We start from the raw sequence: 25,900 nt of genomic DNA on the forward strand, positions 1-25,900 counted from the left end.
TCTTAATAAACAGTTTTAATGTAGTGCTTTATCAGGAGCTCCAGGGAGAGTTTCAGAATATTAGGTGTTGTTGACCTACCTGCAATGTTTGCTCTAAGAAACTGGGTTTGTGGTCTTCTCCTTGTCCCCTGAATTTTGGCTCCTGTGGAGAAGGGACATAAGATTTACCAGGAGAATCTCATGAGACTTGCTCTTAGAAGTTGTCTCCTCCCTGGTGGCTATGTAAGGCTTCGCGGGGGCTTGAGCTGTATTTGATGACTCAGGCCAGAATATCCTCCTACCTCTTTGGGGCTGTGTTGCTCCTGGGGAGCTGAGAGTCTCTCTGAAGACTGGGGAGGCTGTGGGGTGGCTGGGGGGGTACCAGAGTCCTCTGGGAGCTTAGAATTCCTTGGTAAAGACAGGGATAGTTTGGCTGGACATAGCAAAGTCAGCTTTGCCAGAGTATTGGCATAATGAGAAGTTGTATTTTTTTACTTATTTTGTAAAAACACATATCAGACTGCTACACTTTAGGAGAGCTGAAAACTGCAGTGCAGGACCCAAGGTCAGATTGGAGAATACTGGTAGGCAGTTCATGTGTGAGTGTTGGAGATCAGATTGTTGTTGATGATAAAGATTGTTATTAGAATGCAGGAAAGGAGAACGAAGTACATAGTACTGAAACATTCTAGAGATGTTGCTTTTAGTAAAATGTTTGTTTGTTTGTTTGTTTGTTTTTCAGTTCGAGCAGTATGTTTTTGACAGCAGAGAACTGGAAGACTGGTTGATTGCCGTACTAAAATGGAGTATTTACCAGTGCAGGTAAGACAGTCTTTGAAGAGCTTTTTGCAATTTTGTTTCTCCGTGTTGTTTTGCAGTTCCTAGTGCAAGTAGCTAGATTAATGGCAGTGTTAAACGATTATTTTTCTGAAAACAAACCTTGTTTAGGAGGTTTCTGTATTTTCGGTTCAATCTCAGGTGCTCTGATGCAGCTGCTGTAAACTAGCACTAAAATGATTGATTTAAAAAAAAAACAGAAACAAGAAACAAAAGAATCATCTTTTTTTCCTTCAGACGAACATTAAAAATATGTTATTCTGTGATCTACTTGGTATTGTGGCCTCAGGAAAGATTAGTTTGGATAACTAAAGGAAGTGGTGAGGTGATGTGGGGACAGCATGGACCAGCCAGGATATATAGGAGATTTTCCAACTTAGGAAAATAAGAAAACCCTCAGAAGTATGAAGGAAAGGAAAGGTTTGACCCTCAGTGTAGGATCAAGTTGGAAATGTTAAGTCTCAGTGCTCTGAATACTTCTGATTATAGAAATACTGTTTGGATTATAAAAGTTAAGTAGCTGCCAAAAGTTTAGAGCCCCCCATTCTAATTTGTGTATATTAAGTTGTTGTCATTTATTATCAGACCTTCTGATATGGGTTTCTATGCTGCATTAAACTCCATTTCTCATGTAGAGAGCTCCTACTGAAGGATTCTTTTGTTTCTTAATGCAGTTTAATATCTTGGTTTCTAAATGCTAATGATGTGCTTTAAAATACAACAGTAAACTCATTAAATATTAAATTGAGTTGTGGACTTTAGTTGTAGATGAAGTTTGTGGAGTGCAGCTGTAAATTTGACAGGAATCTATACGACAAATACCTCTACATGAGTTCAGGTTTTTTGTTGGCTTTTGTATAATTAGTGTACAAGCTTAAAACATTGTCCAAGTTGAGTTTCTCCTTTAAAATATTTATTTACTGCATAATACTTTCTATTACGTAGTTCACAGGACTGTAACTGTTCTGTACTGTTTTCCTTTGCACTGGTATGAAATACTTTGGCAGAAAAGTAGTGATGTGGTTTATGTCAGCCCAGGGCAGTGAATGTTCCCCTTCTTCCAGTTTAAGGTGCACGTGCAACAAGCTGATGCTCAACAAAGCAAAAGCTATTCTCAGTGGTTAGCTGGGTGCCTGTGGTACACAGCACTGCTTGCTGGATGTGCTGTTCTGTGACCTGTGCCACAGTATTTCTTACTGGTTTTGCAGTTGGTACTGGAGCAAGGCATAGACACTGTTGTTTCCAAATGCTGTTTGTAGTTGAGCAAGAGCTGTTACTGGATTAAAATTCACGGTCTTCTGTCATGCAGGCCTGTGGTTAGTGGACCCTGTGCTTGGTCTGCAGGGAAAAATTGCCTGCCAGGCAATTTTTAGTGAACTGACTGGGAGTGCTAAGTAAGCTCAATAGAGAAAGAAGGGAGGGAGTGGCCCCAGCTAGAGCCATATTATACACAGGAGGAATACCACAAGCTCACTGGACAGACCTTTTGGCAGTCATGCAAGATGTGGCTCTCTTAAGTTTTTGGGGTTTTTTTGTTGAATTAAATCATTAATAAAATGGACCTTTGAGCTTACCTAATTAGATTGCTTCTGGGTTGTTCTGAGTTTTCCTGCTGGGGACTTGAGGGACCCTGATCATGGCCCAAGAGCAACCACAGGAGCAGTCTTCCCTTCCCTTAATGGAGGCAAGCTGTTCAGGGAGTCAGCACCATTCATTGTGCTGGGACACCAGAGCCTTGTCACGTCTTCCTCTCATGAGAATGTAGTTTCATCAAAATGCAAGTTGGGTGAGACTGCCCTGTGGCATCCTTAAAAAGATAAAGATCCTTTTGCTTTTCCTTGAGTGCTTTAAAGTGGCTTCCTTCTGAGGTACTGGACAGTTTCATCCATAGCGCACAAAGTTTGTTGCTCAGCAGCCAAGGGTCACAGTGGGTCTAGGATCTCTGGATCTCTGCTCTGTGGCAGGTCAGGTTTCATTTGCAGAATATACACTTGCATTTTGGTAGGTGATGCCAATCTGATAATGCAGTATTGCAGCCCCAGAGAATTACAGTGCAGAACATTTTGTATCTAGCTTTAAAGACTACAGAGGACGTCCCTATATAGTACTATAGACAAAGCAGTGGAAGAGGGAATTGCTGCAAAGCCCTGTAGGATGTCACTGCCAGTCCTAACACTACAAAACTGTGGCAAAACTTGTGGCATCATTCAATTAGTCTCTTGAAGTCCTTTGATTGAAATTCAAATGATGACAAGTTTTTTTTAGACAAGCTGGGTTAATAGTATCATCTAGATGCTGTAATTTTGATCTTGTGGTAAGGGCCCTTGATCCAAGTTCTTCATGTTGTCCTAATGCAGCAAAATTCCTCTTCCCCCATCCCCTGTTACATCAATAATTTACTGTTCCCTTGTTTTTGTAAAGTGCATTCAGAGTCCCTGTGTTGGCTTTTAAACCAAGGTCAGAATTAATGTCTTGTTTAGGGTTTAAAATCTACACCTGTGTTACAGTGCTTGAAGTCTTTCAGCTCCTCTAGTGTGAGTACAGAAAGGGAAGTCTTTATCCTGAGTCATATGCTAAGACAATTTAGTTGGTAGGCTAGAGGTTGTGCCCCTAAAGGTAACACTGCTTTCAGCTGACTAATACCTGCTGCAGTCATGACTTTTTTTGCCACCTACTCTGTTTCAGTCTCAGTAGTGCCTGCTACTTCATAAACACCCATGTTTAAAATTTTAAAAACAAAACCCCCATAATCCATTCAAGCTCCAAACAATGTCCACTGCTTCCACATCGGAGCCAGAAAATCTGACTAATGTGCATGAAGTACAGCCTGCTCAAATTTTTTTTGTTTGCGTAGTCCTCAAACCAGACAGTGCTTGCAGAAACTGGGAAGTTTGGGGACAAGTGTTTGTAGAAGGTGTAGTGTGTTTCATCAATCTAGTGTTGAAGGAAAACTAGCAGAACTTAGTAAAATCTGTAGGATTTTAATGTAGGTATCAGCAGGCAGTTGTAAAGTGGCAGGAACTTGCTAGTCTGTGGCTGTGAAGATGACAGTGAAAAATATCACTTTACTTCCAAAAAAAAAAGACTAAAAATAGGCATGTTGCCTTCCTTAACTTCTGCCTTCCCCTGGAATCTCCCAGTCTAAAGCCTTACATGACCTGGTCAGACACTTTCTCTTTACTGTTTGGCTACACTATAATTCAGCTGTTGCTGTCCTCATGCCAGAGTTGAGGCTCTGCTGCCTGCATGGACATTCTGCACCAACAAGGGCTGGAAGCAGCCCATGCTCTTTTTCTCCTTGTCTGAGACTGTTCTTCCCTCTCCAGCCAAGAACTCGAGCTGAGCTGCAGTAGGTACCAGTAAGTGCCAGGATTGTATTATGCTGACGATGTGTTGTGGTGCTTCTCTGATAACACTTGATTCCTTCACAAGAAAGATAGAAGTTACTGTGAGCTGGATTTGGTACATCCTGTATTCTTGTTTACCTCAGGGCCTGCATATTTCAGGAAGCTGTGCAAAACTGTGTGTAAGCATTGTCCTTTTTAGGACCAGATGAGCATTATCCTCAGCTTGTATTTTAAATAGTTTGTTTTGTCTTTGTTTTCAGTAACTAAGGTGCTGACAAGTTTTGACTTCTTCATCCTCATAAACATGAGTGAAGTTCAGGCTATGGTAGAATTCTCCGTGGAGCTCCACAAATTCTTCAATGTGGATTTGTTTCAAAGAGGGTAGGTAGCAAGTTCTTTCAAACTTTACTCTGTTGGATGGCTATTGTTGGAAAGACCTTAATGGGTACTCTGTCATGCAGTGTTGCTTCATGTTACTGACTATTTTTATAGGGATTTGAATTTTTTTTATTCTGTGTTGGAAAGTCATTCTCTTTCTAGGATTTAAAATTAAATACTAAAATACTTTTTCTTAAAGCCTAATTTGTAATGCAATATTTTTGTCTAATTGGAGATGAGGGAAAACCTGTAGATATGGAGAGTACATTGTATTCTTACCCAGGCCTTTACCTTTCCATGTCTTAATTTCTGTAATCCCTTTTGTTTGAAATAGGTGTTTCTCTTCAATATTTAAAAAATGGTTTTGCCCCAATTAACCTACTCGTTTATCAGTTTGGCAGTGGAGAATTTCACCAGCCTCTCTCCTCTTGCTGTGCCTCCAGTTACACAGGATTCCATGCTGCCTCTTTAGACTCTCCTGACCTCCTCCTACTCCACCTTATCTCTGTAGAAGTCTTTTCCATATTCCTTTCATTTGATGTTACATGATTGTCCTAGATTACTTTCTAAGGTCCTTGTTTCCCATGGCTATGCAGGAAATAATCCTTTGTAGCTTATTTTGGAGCTATTAAAGATTATTGGTCCTTTAGTGTTGTGGTACATTAGCCGTCTGTCAATCCTCAAGTAGACTACAGTAAAAATGCATGTTGGAGTTTAGGCTGTGTTAGTGTTTGCAGAGACAGAACAAGGTGTATCAGTGTTGATTTCTGACAGCTGCTTTTTCCAAAACATTGTAGAGTAACTTTGCTCAGAAGCAGTGATAAGGAAATATGTGCGTGTTTTTAGCCTTGACTTAGTTCAAGACTGGGGTGGATGTGGGGGTGTGGGTGTGCATGTGGGTATTGTTTTCAGTACATTTAAGGGGTTTTTTTGACACGACTGATGACCCATTATGTTTGCTACTATATGCGGTCAAAATATATACAACAAACTGACCCTTTTTTAGGAAAATTGTAATTTCACTCTTCAGTGGAAGAGAAGGATTAAGGAAGGCTTAAGAGGTCTGTGAAAACACTGAGAATATTCTAATTGCTTTAACAAAAAAGCACAGTCTTTTGAACGGTAGCCTTTTTTAATATTTGAAATCAGTGGGCAAGGAGAGGGTAGAACATGGCAGTACATTTACTCTAATGGAGAAACTGAAGAGAAGAAAGTGTTGGTTGTCTTAACCTTACAGTTCAAATGGTTCCTCAGAAATGTAGTTGAGAAGCAAAGCACAGCAATATAATTACCAGTGCTTTACCTGATGTATTTCTTTTTACCTTACTCTTGCAGTAAGCTAAAAAGCAGTAAATTCACAGGGCAAGTTCAGAGAGGTGGAATGCTGGCATAATGAGAAAAGTGATGTGAGGAGGTAACTTCTCTGGTTTTGAGCTGAACCTTAAACTCTGGGCACATTCCTGTAGAAGTTTATGTCAGGAAGAAGAGAGAACTTGCAGAGTAATTTGACAGACTGAGAAATGTGCCTATTGCAATTATTTCAATTTGGGCAGGCTCCAGTATTTTTCTAGGAAACTGTCTTTGTGTTTATTTGAGACCATATGTAATACTTCTGTTGCTGCAGGAGCTCTTGGATAATGGATTGAATGAGCAGAAAAGGAAATCTTTGGTTTCATTGTCAGCCTCCTATTTTTTATTGTTTAGCGTGGTTTGTCTCGCCAAAATCAAGTACAGAATTGATTGTATTTTGTGCGTGCAAGCCTTCCCAGCATGGCATGCTTGTCTAATGGAGTTAGAAACATCATGACCTTCTGAACTGTGTAGAATAAAATGTCAGCTTTTGCAAATAATCACATCAAGTTCCTTATTAGAACTTAGTAGATTTTACTCCAAAGTATTTGTTTGCAGAGTCAGTCTAGATTCTCACTCATTTGATTACTGGAGATGTCATCATTCCCAGCCTAAATTTTTCTGATCAGTTTTAGTTGTTTTTCTTTACAGCTTTGTCTTGTGAATCACTCTATCAGTCTGAAAGTTCACCCTTATGTATTTTAGATGTCAGTCTTTTGTCCCTTTTATTAAATATGAACTAACATGAGTTTGGTCATTGGAATTTGTGGCATATTCCCCACCCTTCCTTCCTTTTTTGTAGAGTCCACATACCCTAATACCCAGTCAAACCCATTTTACTCTCTTCCTGCTTTTATAACTATTTGAAGAAATCTGCCAGCTCTTGCATCCCAAGTGTCTCGTATTTTCTCAGATTTGTATCTGTAGTGGCACTACAGTTGCCAGAAGCACTTATGGCTGTGTTTACACTAACAATTAAATTGGGTATTTAAGGAATGAATTACTGAAAGCAGTGCTGATGTCCATACATCTGTGTGGTTCCATGGTTACTTCAGACTAGATTTTAACCTCATCTTCTGATGAGGACCAGATGTTTTGTATCATGAATGTAATCTTAAGTTGTTTGTATCAGTAGTTGGTTCAGACTGTTTTGTGCCTGCAGGGGCTGAAGTGCATTTTGTGACAGGTAGGGATCAGAGTAGTTTGGCTTCCTTAGGAGATATCCAGGTTCTGTGACTGGAAAGCTCTCAGTGAACTGAACCAGCGTTCAGCAAGCTGGGGTCATTGGGGAAAGTGCCTCAAAACCACTCTTTTTAGTCTAACCTGGTCTAAATAGTGCAGACTCAGCCAAAATTTCTCGTAGTATTTTACACGAGATCATATTTATATGAAGGGTTATAACTATATTATCCTCCTAAGTGACCCTCTAAAGCACACTATTTTCTTTACTTTAAGATAACTTACTATTCCAAGAAGGGGTAACAAATAGTGCATTGTAATAAAATATTTGTCTAACATATCCAATACAGCTATTTTGTTATGTTTTCTTATAACTATGACATTTGCTTTAAACCCAGCTTCTGGCTCCATTGGTTTATTTTTATCTGTTATTACATTCAAATAAGGCTTCACACAATTTGTTTTGAGCTAGTGAGATGGGATGATAGGAATTTTTTTCCAAATAGTGCAATCACTGTTGATATGTGATTATTGTGTGACAAAATGAATTAAAGAATTCTATTTGTTTGGGACCTGTGAGAATGATAGTCTGAGATAGTGAAGTTTCAGTCTGTTTTGTCATCTTAGCTCATAAAAGTTCACACCAGTAAGGTGTGGGCTCTATAATACTGATCTTCTATAAAGACAAAGGAAATATAACATAGCTTGACTGCAGAAGTGGAGTATGAATTGAGTGGACAATTGGTTGGATGATTCGGCTCAAAGAGTTGTGATCCGTGGTGCTAAGTCCAGCTTAAGGCTGGTGATCAGTGGCACCTCCCGTGGGCTGACACTGGGTCAGTAGTCTCAGCAGTCTTTGCATAGAATCATAGAATGACTTGGGTTGGAAGGGGCATTAAACATCATCCAGTACCAGCCCTCCTGCCATGGGGGAGGCACCTTCCATTAGAACATGTTAGAGCCCCATCCAACCTGGCCTTGAACACTTCCAGGGATGGGATGATCACAGCTGCTCTGGGCAGCCTGTTGCAGTGCCTCACCACCCTCTGACTAAAAGAATTTCCTTCTAATACCTCATCTATCCCTGCCCTCCTTCAGCTTAAAGCTGTTAAATTTTGAAGACTTCGCTGTAAGAACAGGTTGCTTACCCCCTCATTTACATATGTTTTGTATGTGTCAGCATACATATATATCCTGAACTGAGATAGAAATGTGTTCAGAATGTCTGATTCCAAGCAACTGGTTACTGAAAGTGCCTCAGTACTTTGTAGTGCTCAGCTGAAGTTCCCATGTTCCACATGGGATGATGGATCCTGATGTCTAACTTGGGACAGTTACCTTTTCTGTGGGTAAGAAGAGTTTCCTGGTAACCCCCACCGGTGAGAAGATGAGGGTTTCATTTCCTTGGATCTGTGTATTGCTTTTCTACCTGTAAATGACAAATCTCTTGAGCTAAAGAGACTCAGCTAGTAGTTTGTAGTTTAGCATAGTGCACACATTGCTGCAAGATCTGCTTTGAAAACAGCTTTCATCTACATTTGCCCCATCTCTGTGCCTTTTTATAATCCCAGTGTTAAGTTCTTACTTTCTCACTAATCTTCTGTTACTTTGTCAGTAGTATGCATGCACACACAACTGGCCAAAGCTGGGTTTAGAATACTTCTAATAGTTATGTCTCTATGTGTTTTGTCTTTTTGTTTTTTTGGTACCATTTTAATTTGTAAGGTACAATACCTGCAGTTTCATTTTGGGTTTCAGAAAAAGAACTTCCTAATGTTTTTTTTTTTGGCAGTGTAAATTTGTTGTTACATAAACTATGCGGAGAGGAAGTAAAATAAAGTAGTAACAGTAGCTCTTTATTGCATATTTACTACTCAATGTGTCTTAGTTTTCTTTTATTTGACTTTGTTTTGGGTTAAAAGATTCTTATAAAACCACATGAACTTACATTAGTAATGTAAGTCTACCACACTTCTTTGAAGTCTTTTGGCTTTTAACTGTTGGGTAACAGATGGAAGAATAATACTAAATACCTTTCACAGGAGAGACTTTGGCATATTCTAATCTAAAAGGTATTTTTGGAGATGTATCATATCTGAAAGGTTATTGGTAAGGTTGCAGCATAAGTTGATTGTGAATGTAAATCCTATGAAAAGTCAAAGGAATTTAAACTTCAGAAATTACTGAAAATTATGATATTCTTTTGTTCCATAGATAATGTTTTTCACGTGTAGATACTCACTGATGTGTCTGAGCAGCATTGACATTTTATGCTTCCATGCATGTGGTTGTGTAATGTAGCTTAAAAGAAAATAACACTGAATCAGAGTATGAAATTTAATAAATCTTTTTATGATTACTCAGTAATGTAATGAGAAATAATGCAATATATAGAAAGTTGCATTGTTTTCTGGATCCAGTGAGTTGTCTACATTAATTTTAAATTTTTTAACAGGAAATCAAAATTCAAAATGTGCACTTCCAGCAGGAACACATTTCTTCCTCCTGTTTATATCAGAAATGAAAAAGTTTTCTCCTTAAATGAAAAATTGTCCTTGCTAATGGTTTTTGTTGCTAGCATATGATCAAATAACAAACTCTTGATGGACAAGGAACATTCAGGTTCACCTGTTTGGTTTTCTTTATAATTCATACAGCTCAGACGTACTTTTACTTTCAAACTACATTCCTGTATGACATATTTTTCTGGAAATAAGTGTTGTGAATTGCCTTCTGACAGGATAGCTTCTCTTTTGAAGTATTGTACTGTGATCTTTACTTAATGTAATGCATTTTTACAAAGAGAGAAGAAAGCTGTCAAATTTGTCTAACAGTTGTAAGATGAGCTCTGTTCTTCAGTTTATGGTTTTACAGTAATACAAATAGCAATTATACAGGTTTAAGACTTGGAAGGCTAGGGTGTAAACTCAAGGGAATAATCTGTCTAGGAAAGATTATGCAAATATTTTTGGTCTTGGGTTTTTTGTTGTTGTTGTTTTGTGAGGTTTTTTTTAAGTGGATCAGTTTCTGATTCTGGTTTGTCAGTGGATGCCCACACAGAGGTCCTGCTTGCTTTGAGGCAGGAAAGGGTAAGACTGGGAATAAGCAGTGGGGAAGTCTTATTTTACATTTCCAGTGCTACAGAAGTTGAAACTTAGTATCATCAGTTGTCCTATTAGCCTGTGTGATGCAGTGAGACACCAATGCCATGGTCTGGTCCCAGCGAGCAGCTACAATTTAAAAGACAGAATCTTGTCTTCTAAAATATGACGTCTTATATTTGTTGAAAATAGGGGTTAGAAAAGTAAGTGGAAAACTGAGCACTGTTTCCTTTGAGTTAGCTGAGAAATTAAGGTTTTTTGAAGCACACTGAGTGGAACTGAAGACATGGGTAGGTTGTTTGGCTTGTCTTCCTCAGTTATCTGAAGTGCCGTGCCTGTATTAGGAGACTTCCAGCCACACAGTGAATCTTGTCTGGGGGTCACCTAGAGCCACTGTAAACTGGACTCCTTCTCGCTCTTCTCCATGGCAATTCCTAGAAGACTATGCTCCAGCTTAAGGAACTAAATGAGATCCAGATGCTGCAGGTTTTAGCTACATATTCTGACCCATAAAGATGATTGTATAGATGCTTGTTTCTTCAGTCATTATACATAGAGGTGTAGCTAAGAGTTGGTAGTTGTAGTTGTCCTGAGGGTATATTTTTTTTCCTGCATCCCCCCATATTCCAGAAATATTACTTCGATGTTTTGTGATGTTCATAGGTACTCATTGCATCTTCTAGACTTCTCAGATATGGGGTACAAATTTCAAATCATCTGAATTTTATTCAGATTTTATCTCTTGCATTAAAGTAGTACTTTTGGGCATTTTAAAAATAACAACTTTTGCAATTGAAATTATGATTTTGCAATGGAAAACATTTTCTTAATTCAGAATTAAAGTTGTCTAATGGCATCCCATCTCCTCCAGTCATTCAATTTGGCAAAATTCCATTTTCTAAGAACAAAAAGATTATGAGCTCAGATGCCTAGTTATGCCATCTTACTGCCTTTCTGGACCAGACAGTGCCAGTGGTAGGCACAGCTCTTTTTGTGACAGTGGTATGGTATAATTTGCTGTCCTTTGAGACTGCTTTTGGAGGAGCTTTGTAATTCCTTCTTTCTTTATGCAATCGAAGAAATAGGGGTCTTGTGTATGTAACACGAGGTATCATTTCAATTTGCAAAGTAACAATTGTACCTCAGCATGCCTTGCCATGAAGTCTATCAGGAGAAACACAATCAGTGAGTTTAGTTTAGTGAGGGAGTAAATGGTAATGTAAGACAGGAATGAGTATAAAAGGATTTGATTTGGAGAAGACCCATTCTTTTATTCTGTAGAACTTACAGCACTCAGCTGTGTATAATATGAAGGTAGAATGGGCATAGGTGTTAGTTGAAGGCATCAAAATAATGATTTATTGAGTATGCACCTTCTTTTTTTAAATTGAGTTTTAAGTTTTACTGAGTTCAGTATTATAGAGTGGCATGTGACAGCAGTAACAGTTTTAACTTTGCATTGAATACTAAAATTCAGTTACTAAAATTCTACTTTTGAGATTCTATTAAGTGTTAGCACTCTTATGTGCAGAAGCTTGTAGCTTGTGCATAGTCTTACAGTTCAGACCTGATGCTGTGAGATGGTAGCAAAACCCAGAAGAATCTGTCATTCATAGGTGTTTTGCCTTATTTATGTATGCTTGGTTAATACACATAATAATCACAGCAGAAATATGATTCTTTAAGTTAGTTTACCATCCATAGCTATCTGAGCGAAGAGAGAGAGAGAAAGATGCTTATACTGTGTTTCAAAGTCTTGACTGCCTCACAATGCAGCAGAAGTTTCTGGTATGGTGTCTTTTTTTGCCTCCTTTGCTGCTTATACTAGTTAATAATACCTTGATGTATACCAGTATCTGTAATCAAAAGCAGCACTTTACTGGATCATCACAAACTGCAGAGAGATTATTGCTTTGTTGAAATAGGGAACCAGGCTCAGTCCCACCACTGAATGCAGACTCAGACTCACTGCCTCCACTTCAGTCAAGTGCTTGCTTCAAAATCTCTTCCTCTTTTTACTCCTTATGCCTCCTCCCAATTACAATACTCCACATAAAGTAAATCATCAGATTTTTGAATACCTTTTTAACCTTATTTCACCCCACTTGTTCACCCTTTCCCAGATTCTGACTCACATTGGCTGTGGAGGAAGAAGCTTAAAATACCTCCAAATACTTAGAGGCCCTCTAGACTGGAGCATTGTGTTCATGCTTATACATACATAACTTCCTTTGTTGATTTGCAAAGTTAAAATTGCTTAAAAAATTGTCTCATATTTTCTCCAAAAATATTATGAATACCTCAGATTAAGTGATCAAGACCTGCTGCTAATAATTTTCTATATTTGTGTATTTTTACTGCAAGAAGTAGCATCAAAGTTGTTGGAGGTGATCAGGCTGGGGAGAAAAAAAAAAGGTGTATTTTTCACATGTGCATGTTTCTTTGATGTGGATGGTTGTGCCTGAGCAGCAGGAATTTTTTTGGTGCGGGGAGAGGCTAAGAGAGTATACACCCAGAATGGCCCACTGTTGGTGCCATGAGCCCAAATTTGGTGTGAAATAGCATTCTTATCTATGCATTTAAAGTTGGCCTGAGCATGTATCTGCCAAAAGGTCTTCTCTCTGTGCATGCTCTTCTCCTGTTTTGTTTGCTCCTGCAGTCAGGTCAGTCAGATGGGCTTGCTTTTGACAGCAGTGTAGTCAGAGAGTGGGTTAAGCTGGCAGGAACACTGGGTTAGTGGTATAGATCTTACAGGTATGGAGATCCATTGGATAGCAGCTGCCTGACTAGGGTGATCCTGCTTCTGGTGCTTCCTGTGTGTCTGCAGTCATGCTCTGTTAACTTATGGTTGGTCAGCTCAAAGTGGTAAACTAGCAGAAAAAAAAACTGGCAAAACCAGAATCATTCTGGGTTATATTTTCTCTCTGGTCCTCATCAGCATCAGATATTCTGTCAGTGGTGGTGCAGAAGGAGTATAAGGTACACAGAAGGAATGGGATGCCTACTTCTGTCACCAGCTAGCTTTTGAGTTGGTATAACTGTAATCCTGGACTATGACCTGAGAGAAATGTCCATAAAAGTTCCAGCCTCTGTGTTAGGAAGACGTCTCTGGCACAGGAGAGGCCATTATGTCAGTATGATCTGCTCAGTGACAGCAGCCCAGAGATCAGTATGTTTTGAAACAAAACCTCTGTTTGAACTTTTGCATTCATCTCAGCTGGCATCCCTGCCCCTAGGATACAGAGTTATGACAGATGTCAGGTATGTCAATTCTAATTTCCCTAAGCCCTCGTGTGGAGATCAGAGCTCTCCTGGCAATGCCAGTTTGCAGTTTCCGCCTCCCTTGCTGCTGGCAGCTTCGTGCCACTGCAGTGCCCTGCCCCATGGGTTGTGCTGGCTGAGCTGCTGGATCTGACCAGTTTCCAGAACTGCTCTGCAAGTGGTGCATTGGTGTAATTGAGAAAGGTGTCAAATGTCTTGCAGGGGAAAGAGCTGAGTGCCTGGAAGGACAGCACAGAGAAAAAGGGATAAATAGAATTCCTTAAACTTCATTTCTTGCAGAAGTCCTTATGTTGTAAAAGTACAGTCTAATTTTCAAGACATTCTTGACATTTCCTTACTATAAGAAAGGATAGGGTTTCCCAGATGCCAGCTTGCTTGACTAGCACAGAGAAAGAATCAGATTATTGCAGAAGTCAGAGAGATCCAGCTCTGCTACTTGGCAGAGAAATGGCTCCTAATCACATCCAGAATGCCAAGTCCCTTTCTGTAGGTCAACTCTGAAAGGGGGAAGGAGGGGATGATAGAAAGGCATCCAGAGCAGCTGAAACCCTTAGCTTCCAACTCTGCAAGGAGAACTTGGACTCTTCTTCAGTGGATTTTGCAGATCTCAGCTTACAGGGAGCAGTGGTGGGAGGTCAGCCTCATAAGGGGAACAAAATGAGTTAGATAAACACATGCATAGCAAGTTTGAGGCTCCTCAGTGTACGTAGAAAGTTAACCATATGATCACCTTGATGACCATCTCTACACTTCAGTCATATTACTATGGTTAGTGCTTCTTCTATGGAGTTTTTCTCTTTTCCTGATCACATTCTTCTCAGTTTTCATCTCATAGTACTTTTGCATGCCTTCCTTTCAGCAATTTGTTTCCTCTCTTTCCTGAATACATTCTTACATAAAATTGATTTCAAAATTATTTTGGATACCATTTGAGGTTTTTCCGCAGTGCTTGTTGAAGTTTTCTCAAAATAGAAGCCTTTGAAAAATGTACTTTAGAAAAACAGGTGTTTTTTTGCTTGCTTATATAATTTTTTTTAACTTGTTGAACAGGTTCAGCAGGTACTGTGTGTCTTCAGGGTATCCAGCTTGTGGAACCTGGCAAGAGAAAAAGGGATTTGGCTACTTAGTGTGTTTGTTCTCCTGTAATTTGTTTCACTTACTTAAACTGGCATCAGAAGTTTAATTCTTGTGAGTGTACTAGATAGGGTAGGTCTTGGGAGATGGAGGATACTATTGCTATAGGAGGTGGCTCTCATGTCGAAAAGTCTGTTCAAGAACAGTAACTCTTCTTTTTTATGAAGGGGAAAGAAGTGGAGTGTTTGCTTTCCAATCTTGAATGTTCACTTTACTCTTTGACATTCATAAGCTTTTAGGATCATCGTAATTTAGAGAAACAGGTCTTAACTTATGCTGCTAACTTTGCATTACTTGCTTGAGACATTTTTCTGGTAATATTCTCTGAGGTTATTTCTTAAGATTTATGTTAATAATAAATGTATAAATGCAGTCTGCAGCCAGCAGTTCTGCTTCTCAGTGATTTTGGAGTTGAAACTCTTGAAGTTGAGGAAAAAAAATTTACCAGAAGTGGCAGTGCAATTTCATATTATTTCTGAGCGTGGAGCCCCACCACTACCTCAGCCTTTCTTAAGCCTCTGTTATGTCACTGAAGGGAACACTTTCTCCTCTGGCTCTGTGATCCTGCCTTCTGTTAATAGCCCCTACTGGGTTCTTCTTTTCGCTTTTCAGGTGGATGAGCATGTTGTTTTGTTTTACCATAGAGTGGATGGAACATCAAAACTTATATTTTGAAGCAGGACAAAAATATGTAAAAGAGGTTTGGTCTGCAAAATGCTTCTACCTGGGGCAGGATTGGCTTAAGGTGATTTAAATGACTCATGAAAATGTGCCTTGCTTAAAGGAAAAATGACATTTCTAAATCTGAGAGATTACTTTTCTTTCTTAGTGTTCTAATAACATCTCAGAGCAGTATGTTATATTTGAAACTACATTGTTTCAATTTAAAAACTTAAATGACAGGAGCTAATGTGACTTCCATGAATGACAAAGCTTACTACAGGGGAAAAGATGAAGATGTTGGTAAGGGATGAAACTGATGACCTACCTTTCTTTGATGCATCTTACATAAGATAGAGTAGTTCACATGGGCTCTTTTGTCGTGATTTTTTGCAACAGTTTTCTTTATGGTACCTAATTTTCCCTTTGGTTAAATGTTTGCTATTTGCTATTAAAACAGACATTGCATTTCATTAAAATAAGGTGCAAAATGAATTGTAAGGCTTGTATACTTGTTTACTGACAGATGAGAGGAACAGAATTGCACCAGTGCAAAACTTACAACATTTGAAAGACTAGTGAATGCCAGAACATGAGTTGTCTTCTGGTCTTCCATCTGCTGTGTTTGCTAAACTTTGATTTCAAAATTAACATGTTGTGATATGACTTAGTAAAAACCAATGTCTGTTTGCAAGGGCTGAAGTTATGAAATTGTGACCCTATATACTGGGAAAACCTGACATCCCCTGCTTTTCTCCCCAGAAAACTGAATAGTTCCAAGCCACAAAGTGGTTAAACAATGGTGATATATCATTTGCAAGGCTAGTATGCTGAATCAAAAAGTCAAACAAAAATACTTTCAAGCTAAATAAATATAGTTTAAAAGTTGTTATAAGAGAATATGAGAAATCATTATTCTTGAAGATAAGCTTTATGGGACTGTTGTACTTTAAAGATGTAAGGAAATTCAGTATGATTTCTTTCTTTTTCTCTTCACTAAGAAGAGGAAATAAAAGAGGAACTAAAGTTATAAACAGACTAATACAAGTTAACATATCTTTGATTAAATAAGAACTCATCTAGTACTGCATGTTTATGTGTCTCTTTAAAAAACCAATACTTATTTGAGACTGTACTCTTTCAAGTTTTTTAATAGATGTTCATAACTACTGCAGGAATTCTGCCTGAGTGTGTCTTGTGGAAAGAACATGGTGAAAAGGCTTTTGTAATAATAAGGCAAACTCTCCAGTTGCATGTACTTTCCTCTCTCCTGTTTTACGTATTTAATCCTGTTTCACATATTTAATCCTGTTTCATAACAAGCTGCTGTGACTTAGTTGAGGTATTAGTCTCTCAAATAACTCTCATCAAACTTTTGGTCTAATTACTATTTTGTTTATATATAAGACTAATTTTCAGAAATGTGTGCTCTAGGCATGTGAGGTACTTCAAAAAAGTAATTAACTTTCAAGGAAACTTTCTTTCAAATGAGTGAGAACCTCTTATCTATTTCCTGTAAGTTTGCCCATTGTGTTACTCATCTTAATAAAAGTCAGCTGGGAAATACATGGATTTTTCATTGAAGGGATTGCTAAAAGATTTTAAACATAGAGCATGAGAGTTTTCCTGTTGCTCAAGTATCTGAATTAGTTTCTCATATAAATCCCACAATTATAGCAGAGTGTAAATTATTAGAAGTACTTACTACAAAGTGATTGCAAGATACAAATCTTTTTGTGCATTCTGTACTTGTATTAAGTAATTCCGTGTCCAGATAAGCCCTGTAACTAGTTCAGTGTCCATTCTGTGGGCCCCAGCTGGGTTTGGTGGGATTAAATTTTTATAGATGACTGTGCAAGTCTCCTGGTGAGGAACAAGTCTAACCAATTCTGGTTTTAATTTTGCACTTCAATAATCAACATTTTACTGCCTGTGCTTTATTCTGTGTTTCTCTGTTCTCTTATTTCTGTTCCATTGCACCAAATTTTACTTCCATTCTGATTTTCCTCTTGGCCTAGATTGCCTTTATACAGAATGCTTAGGAGGTTGCAAAAAAATCTGGCAATGTTGTGGTAATGTTCAAGATAGAGTATTTGTGTTTCTTAATCATATGGAATGCTTTAAATGTTACAGGTGTACTCAGATTGCCTAGAAAAGTATGTTGGCATTTGTCACTAATGGCTTGTAACTGTGTGAAGTACTAAATATCTTTACTGCTTTTAAGGGGTTTTTTTATAAATCCATTAAAGAATTAGGGATGTAGGGTCTCTCCAGTAGCAAGGGGCTTATCTTGTAGAACAGAGGGGTGTTGAACAGAAATAAACTAATATTTTTTTCTCATTGTTGGATCCTTTCAGTATTTTGCTAACTCAACCTCTCGCTGCAGTGGCAGTTTATGGTAGTGCCCATTTGGTTCCCTGGAAAGATGTGTGACCTGTGGGACACAGCTCTGCCAGGGTCAGCCTGACTCTGCCTCCATGGAACTGCTGCCTGTTCCTCTGGAGACTCGCTCTTCTGTCCTTTTTCCTTGCAGTTCCTCATCTCACTGCCACATTCCATATTTGCAAAGCAGTGCATCATCTCCAGCTCTGTTTCCTCCTGCATCAAACAAGTCCTGCTTGCCTGAGCCACAGCTCACCTTGGAAAAATGAGAAGTCTTAGTGGTTGTCTGCAGTGGAGGGTGTGTTTTTAATAGGGCCCTACACTCAGTAGATCCCAAGAGCTCTCCTGAGGTTTTGCATATACAGAGTCACAGCTGTTCTTCCATTTGGTTAACTGATAAATTTAGAATCTGCCCTGCAGGTGACCCAATGTGCATGTGAGTTTTACAGTCCACGACATTCAGTGCTTGCTCTTGTTAATGTGACTGAGCGCGTTTAAGTGTGCAGTGGGATTTAGGGAAGAGGAAGGCTCAGACTCTGCTGCACACGCTTCTGTCTTTCCTCTTCCTGGTGAGAGGAATAGCAAAAAAGTTTTTGTGGGAAAGGAACAGCAAGAAGTTTTACCTCAATGATAAAGTGTTATGAAGCTTTTTCAGAATGTACACTTGCCTTGGAATGTCCTTTAGCTGACAAACTGAGTGGTTTTTCAAGTCTTATGCAGCTATTGCCATAAATACTCACATGCTTTTTTAATGCATGAGGTTTGGGGTTTTTTTATTTTAATAATGGTTGTACTTTATGACTGTATTGGCATGCAATACTCCCTGTAGTTCCCATATAGGAGCATTAAAAAGTCAAATCACTATTACTTCATACATTTCTATTTTTGTCAGTAGCAAGATACATTCCAGTTATTGATAAACCTATTTCCTGCTCAGATTATAAATTACCATTTTCCACAAATGTGGTAAAAACTCCCTTACTTATGCCTATCTAAATGAAGTTTCTCCATAGTGGGGATAAAAAAAGGAAACCTATCAATTTTCCTGTGTGGGAAAGCATTTTCTGGCACATGCCAGATTTTTGAATATTCAAGGTTTTAATACAGCTTGATGAACAAAATTTAATCCTTTATACAGGATGGACAGTAGAGGTGTCCTCTGCCTGCAGGAGAGCAGTAATTCTAGCTATTTATTTCAGAACACCTTTTCTTACAAGGTCTGTAGTAAGGACACTAAGCTCCAGATATCCTTGAACTTTTTAATATCATGGTTATATATTTGCATGTAATGACATTGAGGACCAAATTACATAAACAGACATGAGTAGGCAAGTGCATATATTTACTGAAGAATGACTGCATAGACTGGGTTTGACAGAAATCACCTGGGAATTTTTAAGCTGTCCACTTCAGCTTTGCTTGTATGCTGTCTCAGTAGACATCTCAAATTTTTAAACTATCTCCCACATTGAAGCAAAAGCAAAGGTACCTTTTAGGGGATGGATATCAAACTGTTTCAGGATAAAGGTTTTAAGTGGTACAACTAGAGCAAGAGATCTGGTATTCATCCTAGACCTTATGTCTGTTGCCAAGATAAGTAGAGTAAATGCTGTAAGCATTTAGAGAAAGAGGGGTTGGCAAATTTTCAGAGGTGGTGTTGTAGGTCATCTTTTTTTTTTTTTTTTCCTAAGTCAATGACATTTGAAATTTTATAGGAAGTAAAAAATGCTGCCTTTCAGAGAAGCAAGTAAATCAGCTGTTGAGAGGGATTTTGCCTGTGTAGGCTTAGGAAAACCAGGAGCTGAAATATGTTCTGTTCATAGGTGTGTCTGCAACTTGTTCTGTGTGCCAATTCCCAACCAGATGTGCTTTTTACTGTGTTGCCTTTCAGTCATCAATTTGGAAATTGCTGAACCCTGTTTTTCAGTTTTCCTTTAACTTCTGGGATCATAACTGATTCAGGCTGAAAGGGATAGTAGCATATCATACAGTTCTGACCCTCTTCCTACTGAAAGGAGGGTCAGAACTTGATACAAACCATACTGCTTGGAGCACTGTCCCCTCATGTCTTGAAAGCCTCCATAAGGGAAGATTCCATAGCTTCTCTGTCCCAATGCTAAAGTAGCCTTAAGACTGTTTCAAGTTCTATTTACTCAGCCTCCCTCTAGAGCCTGTCCTTAAATCACGTCAACACCATGAACATCAAGCTGTAGCAAGCTGCTTGTTGTCTTGAAAAAATGGTTCTCAAGACTCATTCAAAATCTCTTCTTGGTGTAGTCAGACCTTCATCCAGCTGTGTTCCCTGCACTGCTTGTACTGCAGTGACTCCTGTTAAGACTCAGCTTCTTTAGCTGCCATTGTAGCCCAGCCTTTTAAAGTGACAAACACTAGCTGTATCATCTAAGATCACCCAAATGTATCTTGCTGAATTATCAGGTGCTGATTCTTAACATCGTGGCATAATCTGTCTGGGTAATTTAACAGTTAATGCATATCAGGCTCTTGCTCCTGAATAATTTTTTAGTGCATTTTCTGTCATACTGTAAATTAAAGTTCTTGGTGGTATTTCTGTTGGTTTATTCTCTGTTTAGTGAAATGCACTGTAATCTTGCTTGAGCCAATGCCACAAATGATAGTCTGGATATTGTTTTTTTTACAGGTGATTGTTACAGTATACCACCTTTCTGAATACTATTAATTCTTTTCTTCAAAACAGAGTAGCTTTAAAGTGTCTTTGTCAAAATACTTCTGACTTCTTTGTTATCTTAAAAAATAAATGATAATGTGGCAGTTTCAGTTAATAATCCAAAAATGGCATGTTTTTTCATGTAATGCAGTCAAGACAGAGATTAAGGGAGAGATTGTAACTTTTTTTTCAAATTGTTCTTTAAAAAATGTTCACATAAAAAACACAGCTAGTCCATGCTTCAGAACCCTAGCACTTTTCTGGAATCTGAATGCTGACTGCAAAGCTTGAGTTATTTTCTTTTTCCAGTATTTCTGCTCTGGAAAACAGTTTTACATAAAGTTTTATATGAACCTAAATCCCCTGTCTCTGTTACCACTAGAGCATTTGTCTAGGTTGCTCTCAGAATCAGGACTTGAAAAAGAACTGGACTGGTGCAGGATCAGTTTGATAATTCCCCTGTCATGTTCCTGGGACTTAGAGATGCCTGTTAGGGAAAATGTGCTGTACCAAGTTTGGGCATGTGAGTCTAACTGGCTTTGCTTCAGCACGGGCCGTGCTCTGAGATATTTGTACTGGGTCTCCCTTCCAGTGGGCTTCAGGAAGGCAGTGTAGTATAGACACACCGATGGACCCGAGCTGTTATGTCTGAAAAGTTCTAGTAACCTTGCAGATGTGTGATTAAGTCTGCCATGTTCCACCATTTGGAAGAAGCTGGGCTGGGGTTTGAAAGCATTGGTAGACTGAAGTTTACTTCATGGATTTGGGCACATTTGCTGCACCATCGGTTGTGTGATCTGTAGCATTGTTATCATATGGAATTTTCCACTACTCAGGATACCTTCATTCTCACATTACAATAGATAATGGAGAGTTGATACATGAGACAGTGGAAAGCTGATTGTATTCAGATCTTATTTATGGAGTGTTTTAAGGATATTTGGGACAATTGAATGTGATAGGTGAGTAACAAGTCCTTGATGCTGAATTGTTATGTGTAGGCCCAAGCAAATAGATCAGGTTTATGAGTCAGTTGTCTTGATGAGAACTAAACAATATTTGTAGTACAGCCGGGAAATAATTGAAAGTGACTTGGTTTTGTTTTCGTTTTTTAATAGAAATGGAAGCATTGCAACACAAATTGATTAGTGTGTTGAACAAAAGATGGCAAGATGAGGAAGGCAGGGCTTGGGGAAAAGAGTGATGAAGCTTGGTGCATGTTTTTACATTACTTTTAAAATTTGCTATCAACTGAGAAATGTATATATTAACTTTAAAAAAGTATTTCCTTATTTACAAATTGCAAATGTAATACCTTTGTGAATCAAATATCCCGTTTCAGTATACTAGTTCTTCATTTGCTGATATATCCTTAATGCATTTAAAGATGAACGACAGTGAATAATTCAGGTAAATACTGTGTAGGGGGCTGTCTTTCTTACTTAAATACCTTGGTGCAGTTAAATAATTTTGTCATCTATCTAGGCAAAAGATTTTGAATTAGTGTTTACATATTTGCCCGTAGCTGAACTCCTGCAAGATGTTATTATTCAGAGTAACAGGTGAATGTTTTATGTTCTAAACTGCTTAAAGTATAAATCTGCTGAAAATCTAAGCCACCAGTCTCAAACATGCAAACAAGACACCTTCATCTCCCCATGGAACCAAGTAAAAATATCAGGCAGGTAAAAGCTTTATTGAAGAAAAAGGATAGAATGATCTGCTCTTGATTAATTGCAAGCAAACAATAATAAGAAAGAAAGGATGTTCTAACAGCCTTTTGGTTTCACAAATTACATTTTAAGCATGAACAATTCTATTGATTGTTTTCTTTGAGGCACAAACTGCAAACAGTCACTTAATAGTATCTCGAGGGTGAATGAGCCTTATTGGATTAAGTAACAGGAATATCCCATTGCACCTTTTTTCTGTTCAGTGCTCAAGTTTTTATTTTGCCTTGCCTTTCATTTTACCTTGTAACAGTCCTTATTTAGTAATCTATCCACATTTGATAAAGTTGTTAATGTAGTCAAATTTATGCTCTGCAGAGCTGTCACATGCTTCTAAACATCAGTTGAGAATGATGCAGATTTTGGATCTTTTAAATTCTAATAGAATGAAAGTTTGGTATAAATAGTTTGGTGGGCTAAAGCCAAGGTGAATTAAAATACGTAGCATATCTGAACTTACTGAGATGTGATGTTTTAATAGAAAACTGCAACAAAATATTTCATGTAAACCATATAAATAATTTTACGTTATTTTAATACATGAAATAACAAGCAGTGTGCTTTACCGTGACAGGCTGGTCATTAGTATCATGGGAAGATGAAGCCAGTAGTGATAAGGAATCAGGCTCTTGATCAATGTTTACTGTGGATCCAAAAATGACACTGTCAAGCTGGGGCTGGTGGAAAGTATCTCCTTGCTGAGGCTATTGTACATTATCGTGTATCATGTTTCTTTAGTATAGGTGAAATGAGTCACTAATTGAATGATGAAAGTCTCATCTGACCCAGAAAAAAAGGAGTGCATCACTGTACTACGCTGCATCCTCCTGGGTTACTGTTGAGAGGGCACTCTTAATCTTCTCAATTCTGTATACTCTTGGAGAAGATAACAGTGAAATCTTAATGGTAATTCATACGTCTTTAACCCAATACAAAATTAATAAATTTACTATTTATTAATCACTTAGGGAGTGTATTTGGAATCATGTTTGACCTGTGGGTTTCTAAAAATGAAATATGTGACTAGTAGCTTGCAATAGGTTAAGTTTTGCTCTAGTTTTTAAGGGTAGGATTCATTTAATCTCTTATCTCTAACAATGTTACTGGTTCATTATAAAGCATTCTTTGATATATAAGTTTTGACGAGACTAAAGTTTACTTTTAATTTTGTGAAAGAATTAAATTAAGGGCTTTTTCTCTGGCTGATTGTTAGGCTAATACATAGTCACATCAGTCTAGATGGGGAGCTTCCGTTGAAGTGCTAGAAGCCAAAATCAGAAAACCACAAATATATTGGTTTGAATTTGGATTTTTGGGGCTGATGAAAACCATGACTGTGATTGGGTGTACCCTGAGTGTGAAATATGAAGGGTAAAAGTGTACTCCTAAGGACATTTAGGACCATGCTCCTGCCAGAAAAGGTGGGGTTTTCTTCCTCTCTGTACCTGTGTTTGTGCTGCCTTCCTTTCACTGGTCCTAGTGTTTGTGGAGCTGTGTTGTAGGTCACATCAGCTCACTGAGGAGCTGAAGCTAACTCCTCAAACAAAAATAAATTATCTGAAATGGGATGAGATGGTTAGAATGTGTCATCTAAGGGTATTTGTGGGTGCTTATGTCATGTAGAGGCTTCCATAAAATCAGTCTGGTGACAGTTAAGGATTTCTTTGATGAAAATCAAAGTTGGAAATGGTATGGAGCTAAATAAGATGAAAAATGGTTTAGAGATGGGGTAGAGACTCCAAGGACTTGTGTTGGGGTTTTTCTCAATAGCATGAAGGTACTGTCATGTTTTGCCTAGTGTGACCCTTTATTTGCACTTTTGCATAGCTGGTGGCTACAAACCATACAGAGTGTGTCTGGTAAGCGGTGTGTTTTCAGGGGATCCTGGAGGGGGGAGTTTTACAAACTGCAGTTTCACCTCCTTCAGTGTCAGAACTGATTGTAGCAGTCCTGTAGATGTGCTACATGGCAGATCCTTCTGAGATGCCTGTAGTGTAGGTGATAATCCTGATTTTTCATTCATACCAGTTTCCCAGTGTAATTTACTGCAGATCTTTACAAGATTTGCCCCAGCTCTGTGGGGTATGGAAAATGTAGTGTTGGGACTTTTTATTCATGTTTCACTACTACTTTGGTTGATAATTTTAAAAAGTAAAATATAACAAGATAAGGGTCAAGTAAGATAGTATTAAGCTTTGTAGATTTCCTTGATCTGTTCTTCTTTCCCATTATCCATTCTTGCCTTTGTCAATATATCTGTATATGGTAAATGAGATGTACTGTAGCACATCTGTTGCAAATCACTGTTTTTTGCTTTAGCTTTTACCAGATTCGTGCATCTATGAAAATTCCTCCAAGAATTCCACATATATTGGAAGCTAGTTTGTTACATGGAACTGGTAAGTGTAAAGACTTTTCAGTAAATTAGGTCATTATTTTGCCTTGCTAATTGAGGAATTGCACTTTTTGTTGTATATTTTTATAACTAATACAGAAATGTTTTTAATTTTGTTACTAACACAATGCAAATATATCTTGTTCTTAACAACAGGACTTAAAAGTTGATTACAGAATTTGTGTTACTGTTTTTCATCTGCTGATTGTCTCTGCTGGTAGCAAAACATGGTGATTCCTTTGTGAGTGTCCTCTGGTTTTTTCCATTGATCAGCTCAGTCTCCTCCATGTCTCAGGCTAAGATGACCAAGGGCAGATCTAAGTAGATATCTGAAAGCAATAGAGAATTTCAGATACTGACTTTTACACAGATTGATAAGCCCATTCTTTTTCTGAAAATAAAGCTTTGAAAGGATGCTGTTTTCAAACTTACTCTGTTGTTCTCTAGGGGTACACTTGACAATTGATTTAACCTCCCATATCTTTTTTCCTTTTTAAACCTGTCATTCACTTTTGATTTCTATGTCCATGCAAACTAAATCCAGAGAAACCTCTTGGGGCTCACCCAGTTCTGTGTAGAGCATACCTTCAGCATGGTAAAAATGTGAAAAACAAAAAGTTAATTAAGTTTTCAAATGTTACATGGAATTACGGGAGTTTCAAGGAAGAAAAACCTAATACAATCTGAGAAAATGTAACTGAATACAGTCTGATAGGATGTAACTGAAACTGAATGTTTGAGGCTATTTTGAAAGTAGCTCTGAGTACCGCAACAATGTAGATACTGGGTTTTGGTCAAGCTTCCTAAATATTTCTTGGATTTGTGTGAGATAAATGAATAGTTCTGATGAGCCAATATTACTCCACTTCAAATGCAAAGTTTAATGTAGTTTAGAATTTAGGTCTGGTAAACATCCTTTAGTAAAATACAGTTTTTGAGAAGTGACACTGAATAATATGATTGATATTGTGGGGGAAAAAGTTTTTTTTTTCCATTTTATGGTATATTTTTGAATGGTCTTAGGTTATTTTTTCAGAAAGATACAGTCTTGTTAGTAAGTTGTGACATATGTGTTACCTCTTGTGTCTTGTTACTAGGCATAAAGGGTATAAAGATTAAGACTGAAGTTTGATGTGAGTTTAGATCAGCAGTTCTGACAAATCAAAAAAGCCAGTGTGATTCCCCCTGGCCACTCTGTCTTACCTTCATATTGCTCTGTGTTGTTGGCACAAGTGTCTGATTTGGTCTGGGAACTCAGCTGAGGAACTCATTTAGCTGACAAGCAGCCATTTTACAAGAAACCTAAACCCCTTCAAACCCAAAAACTGGGGCCCTTTTTTAATCAGTTTCTGAGTTTTGTTTTTCAGATAGTTACTGATAATGTTTGTCCCACAACAAAGGAGAAGGAAGGGTACAGGCTGGTCAGTGAAAGGAGGTTAGTTTGTCCTTCTTGTGGACAT

General features: G+C 38.2%; 1 protein-coding gene across 5 annotated transcripts in view; it reads left to right on the plus strand.

Moving 5' to 3' along the window:
* Positions 1 to 25,900, plus strand: part of FAM135A (family with sequence similarity 135 member A) — a 79,247-nt gene that overhangs the window by 14,396 nt on the left and 38,951 nt on the right. For all 5 annotated transcript variants that reach the window (XR_010358315.1, XM_064412341.1, XM_064412338.1 and 2 more), the window contains exons 2-4: positions 722 to 801; positions 4,424 to 4,544; positions 24,365 to 24,444. Coding sequence is in view for 4 of the 5 variants with exons in the window: in XM_064412341.1 (XP_064268411.1) it covers positions 4,468 to 4,544; positions 24,365 to 24,444 (157 nt within the window). In the remaining variant the exon portion in view is untranslated. The remainder of the gene's footprint in view (positions 1 to 721; positions 802 to 4,423; positions 4,545 to 24,364; positions 24,445 to 25,900) is intronic.

This window comes from Passer domesticus, chromosome 3 (assembly GCF_036417665.1).
Source record: "Passer domesticus isolate bPasDom1 chromosome 3, bPasDom1.hap1, whole genome shotgun sequence".
NCBI lineage: Eukaryota > Metazoa > Chordata > Aves > Passeriformes > Passeridae > Passer > Passer domesticus.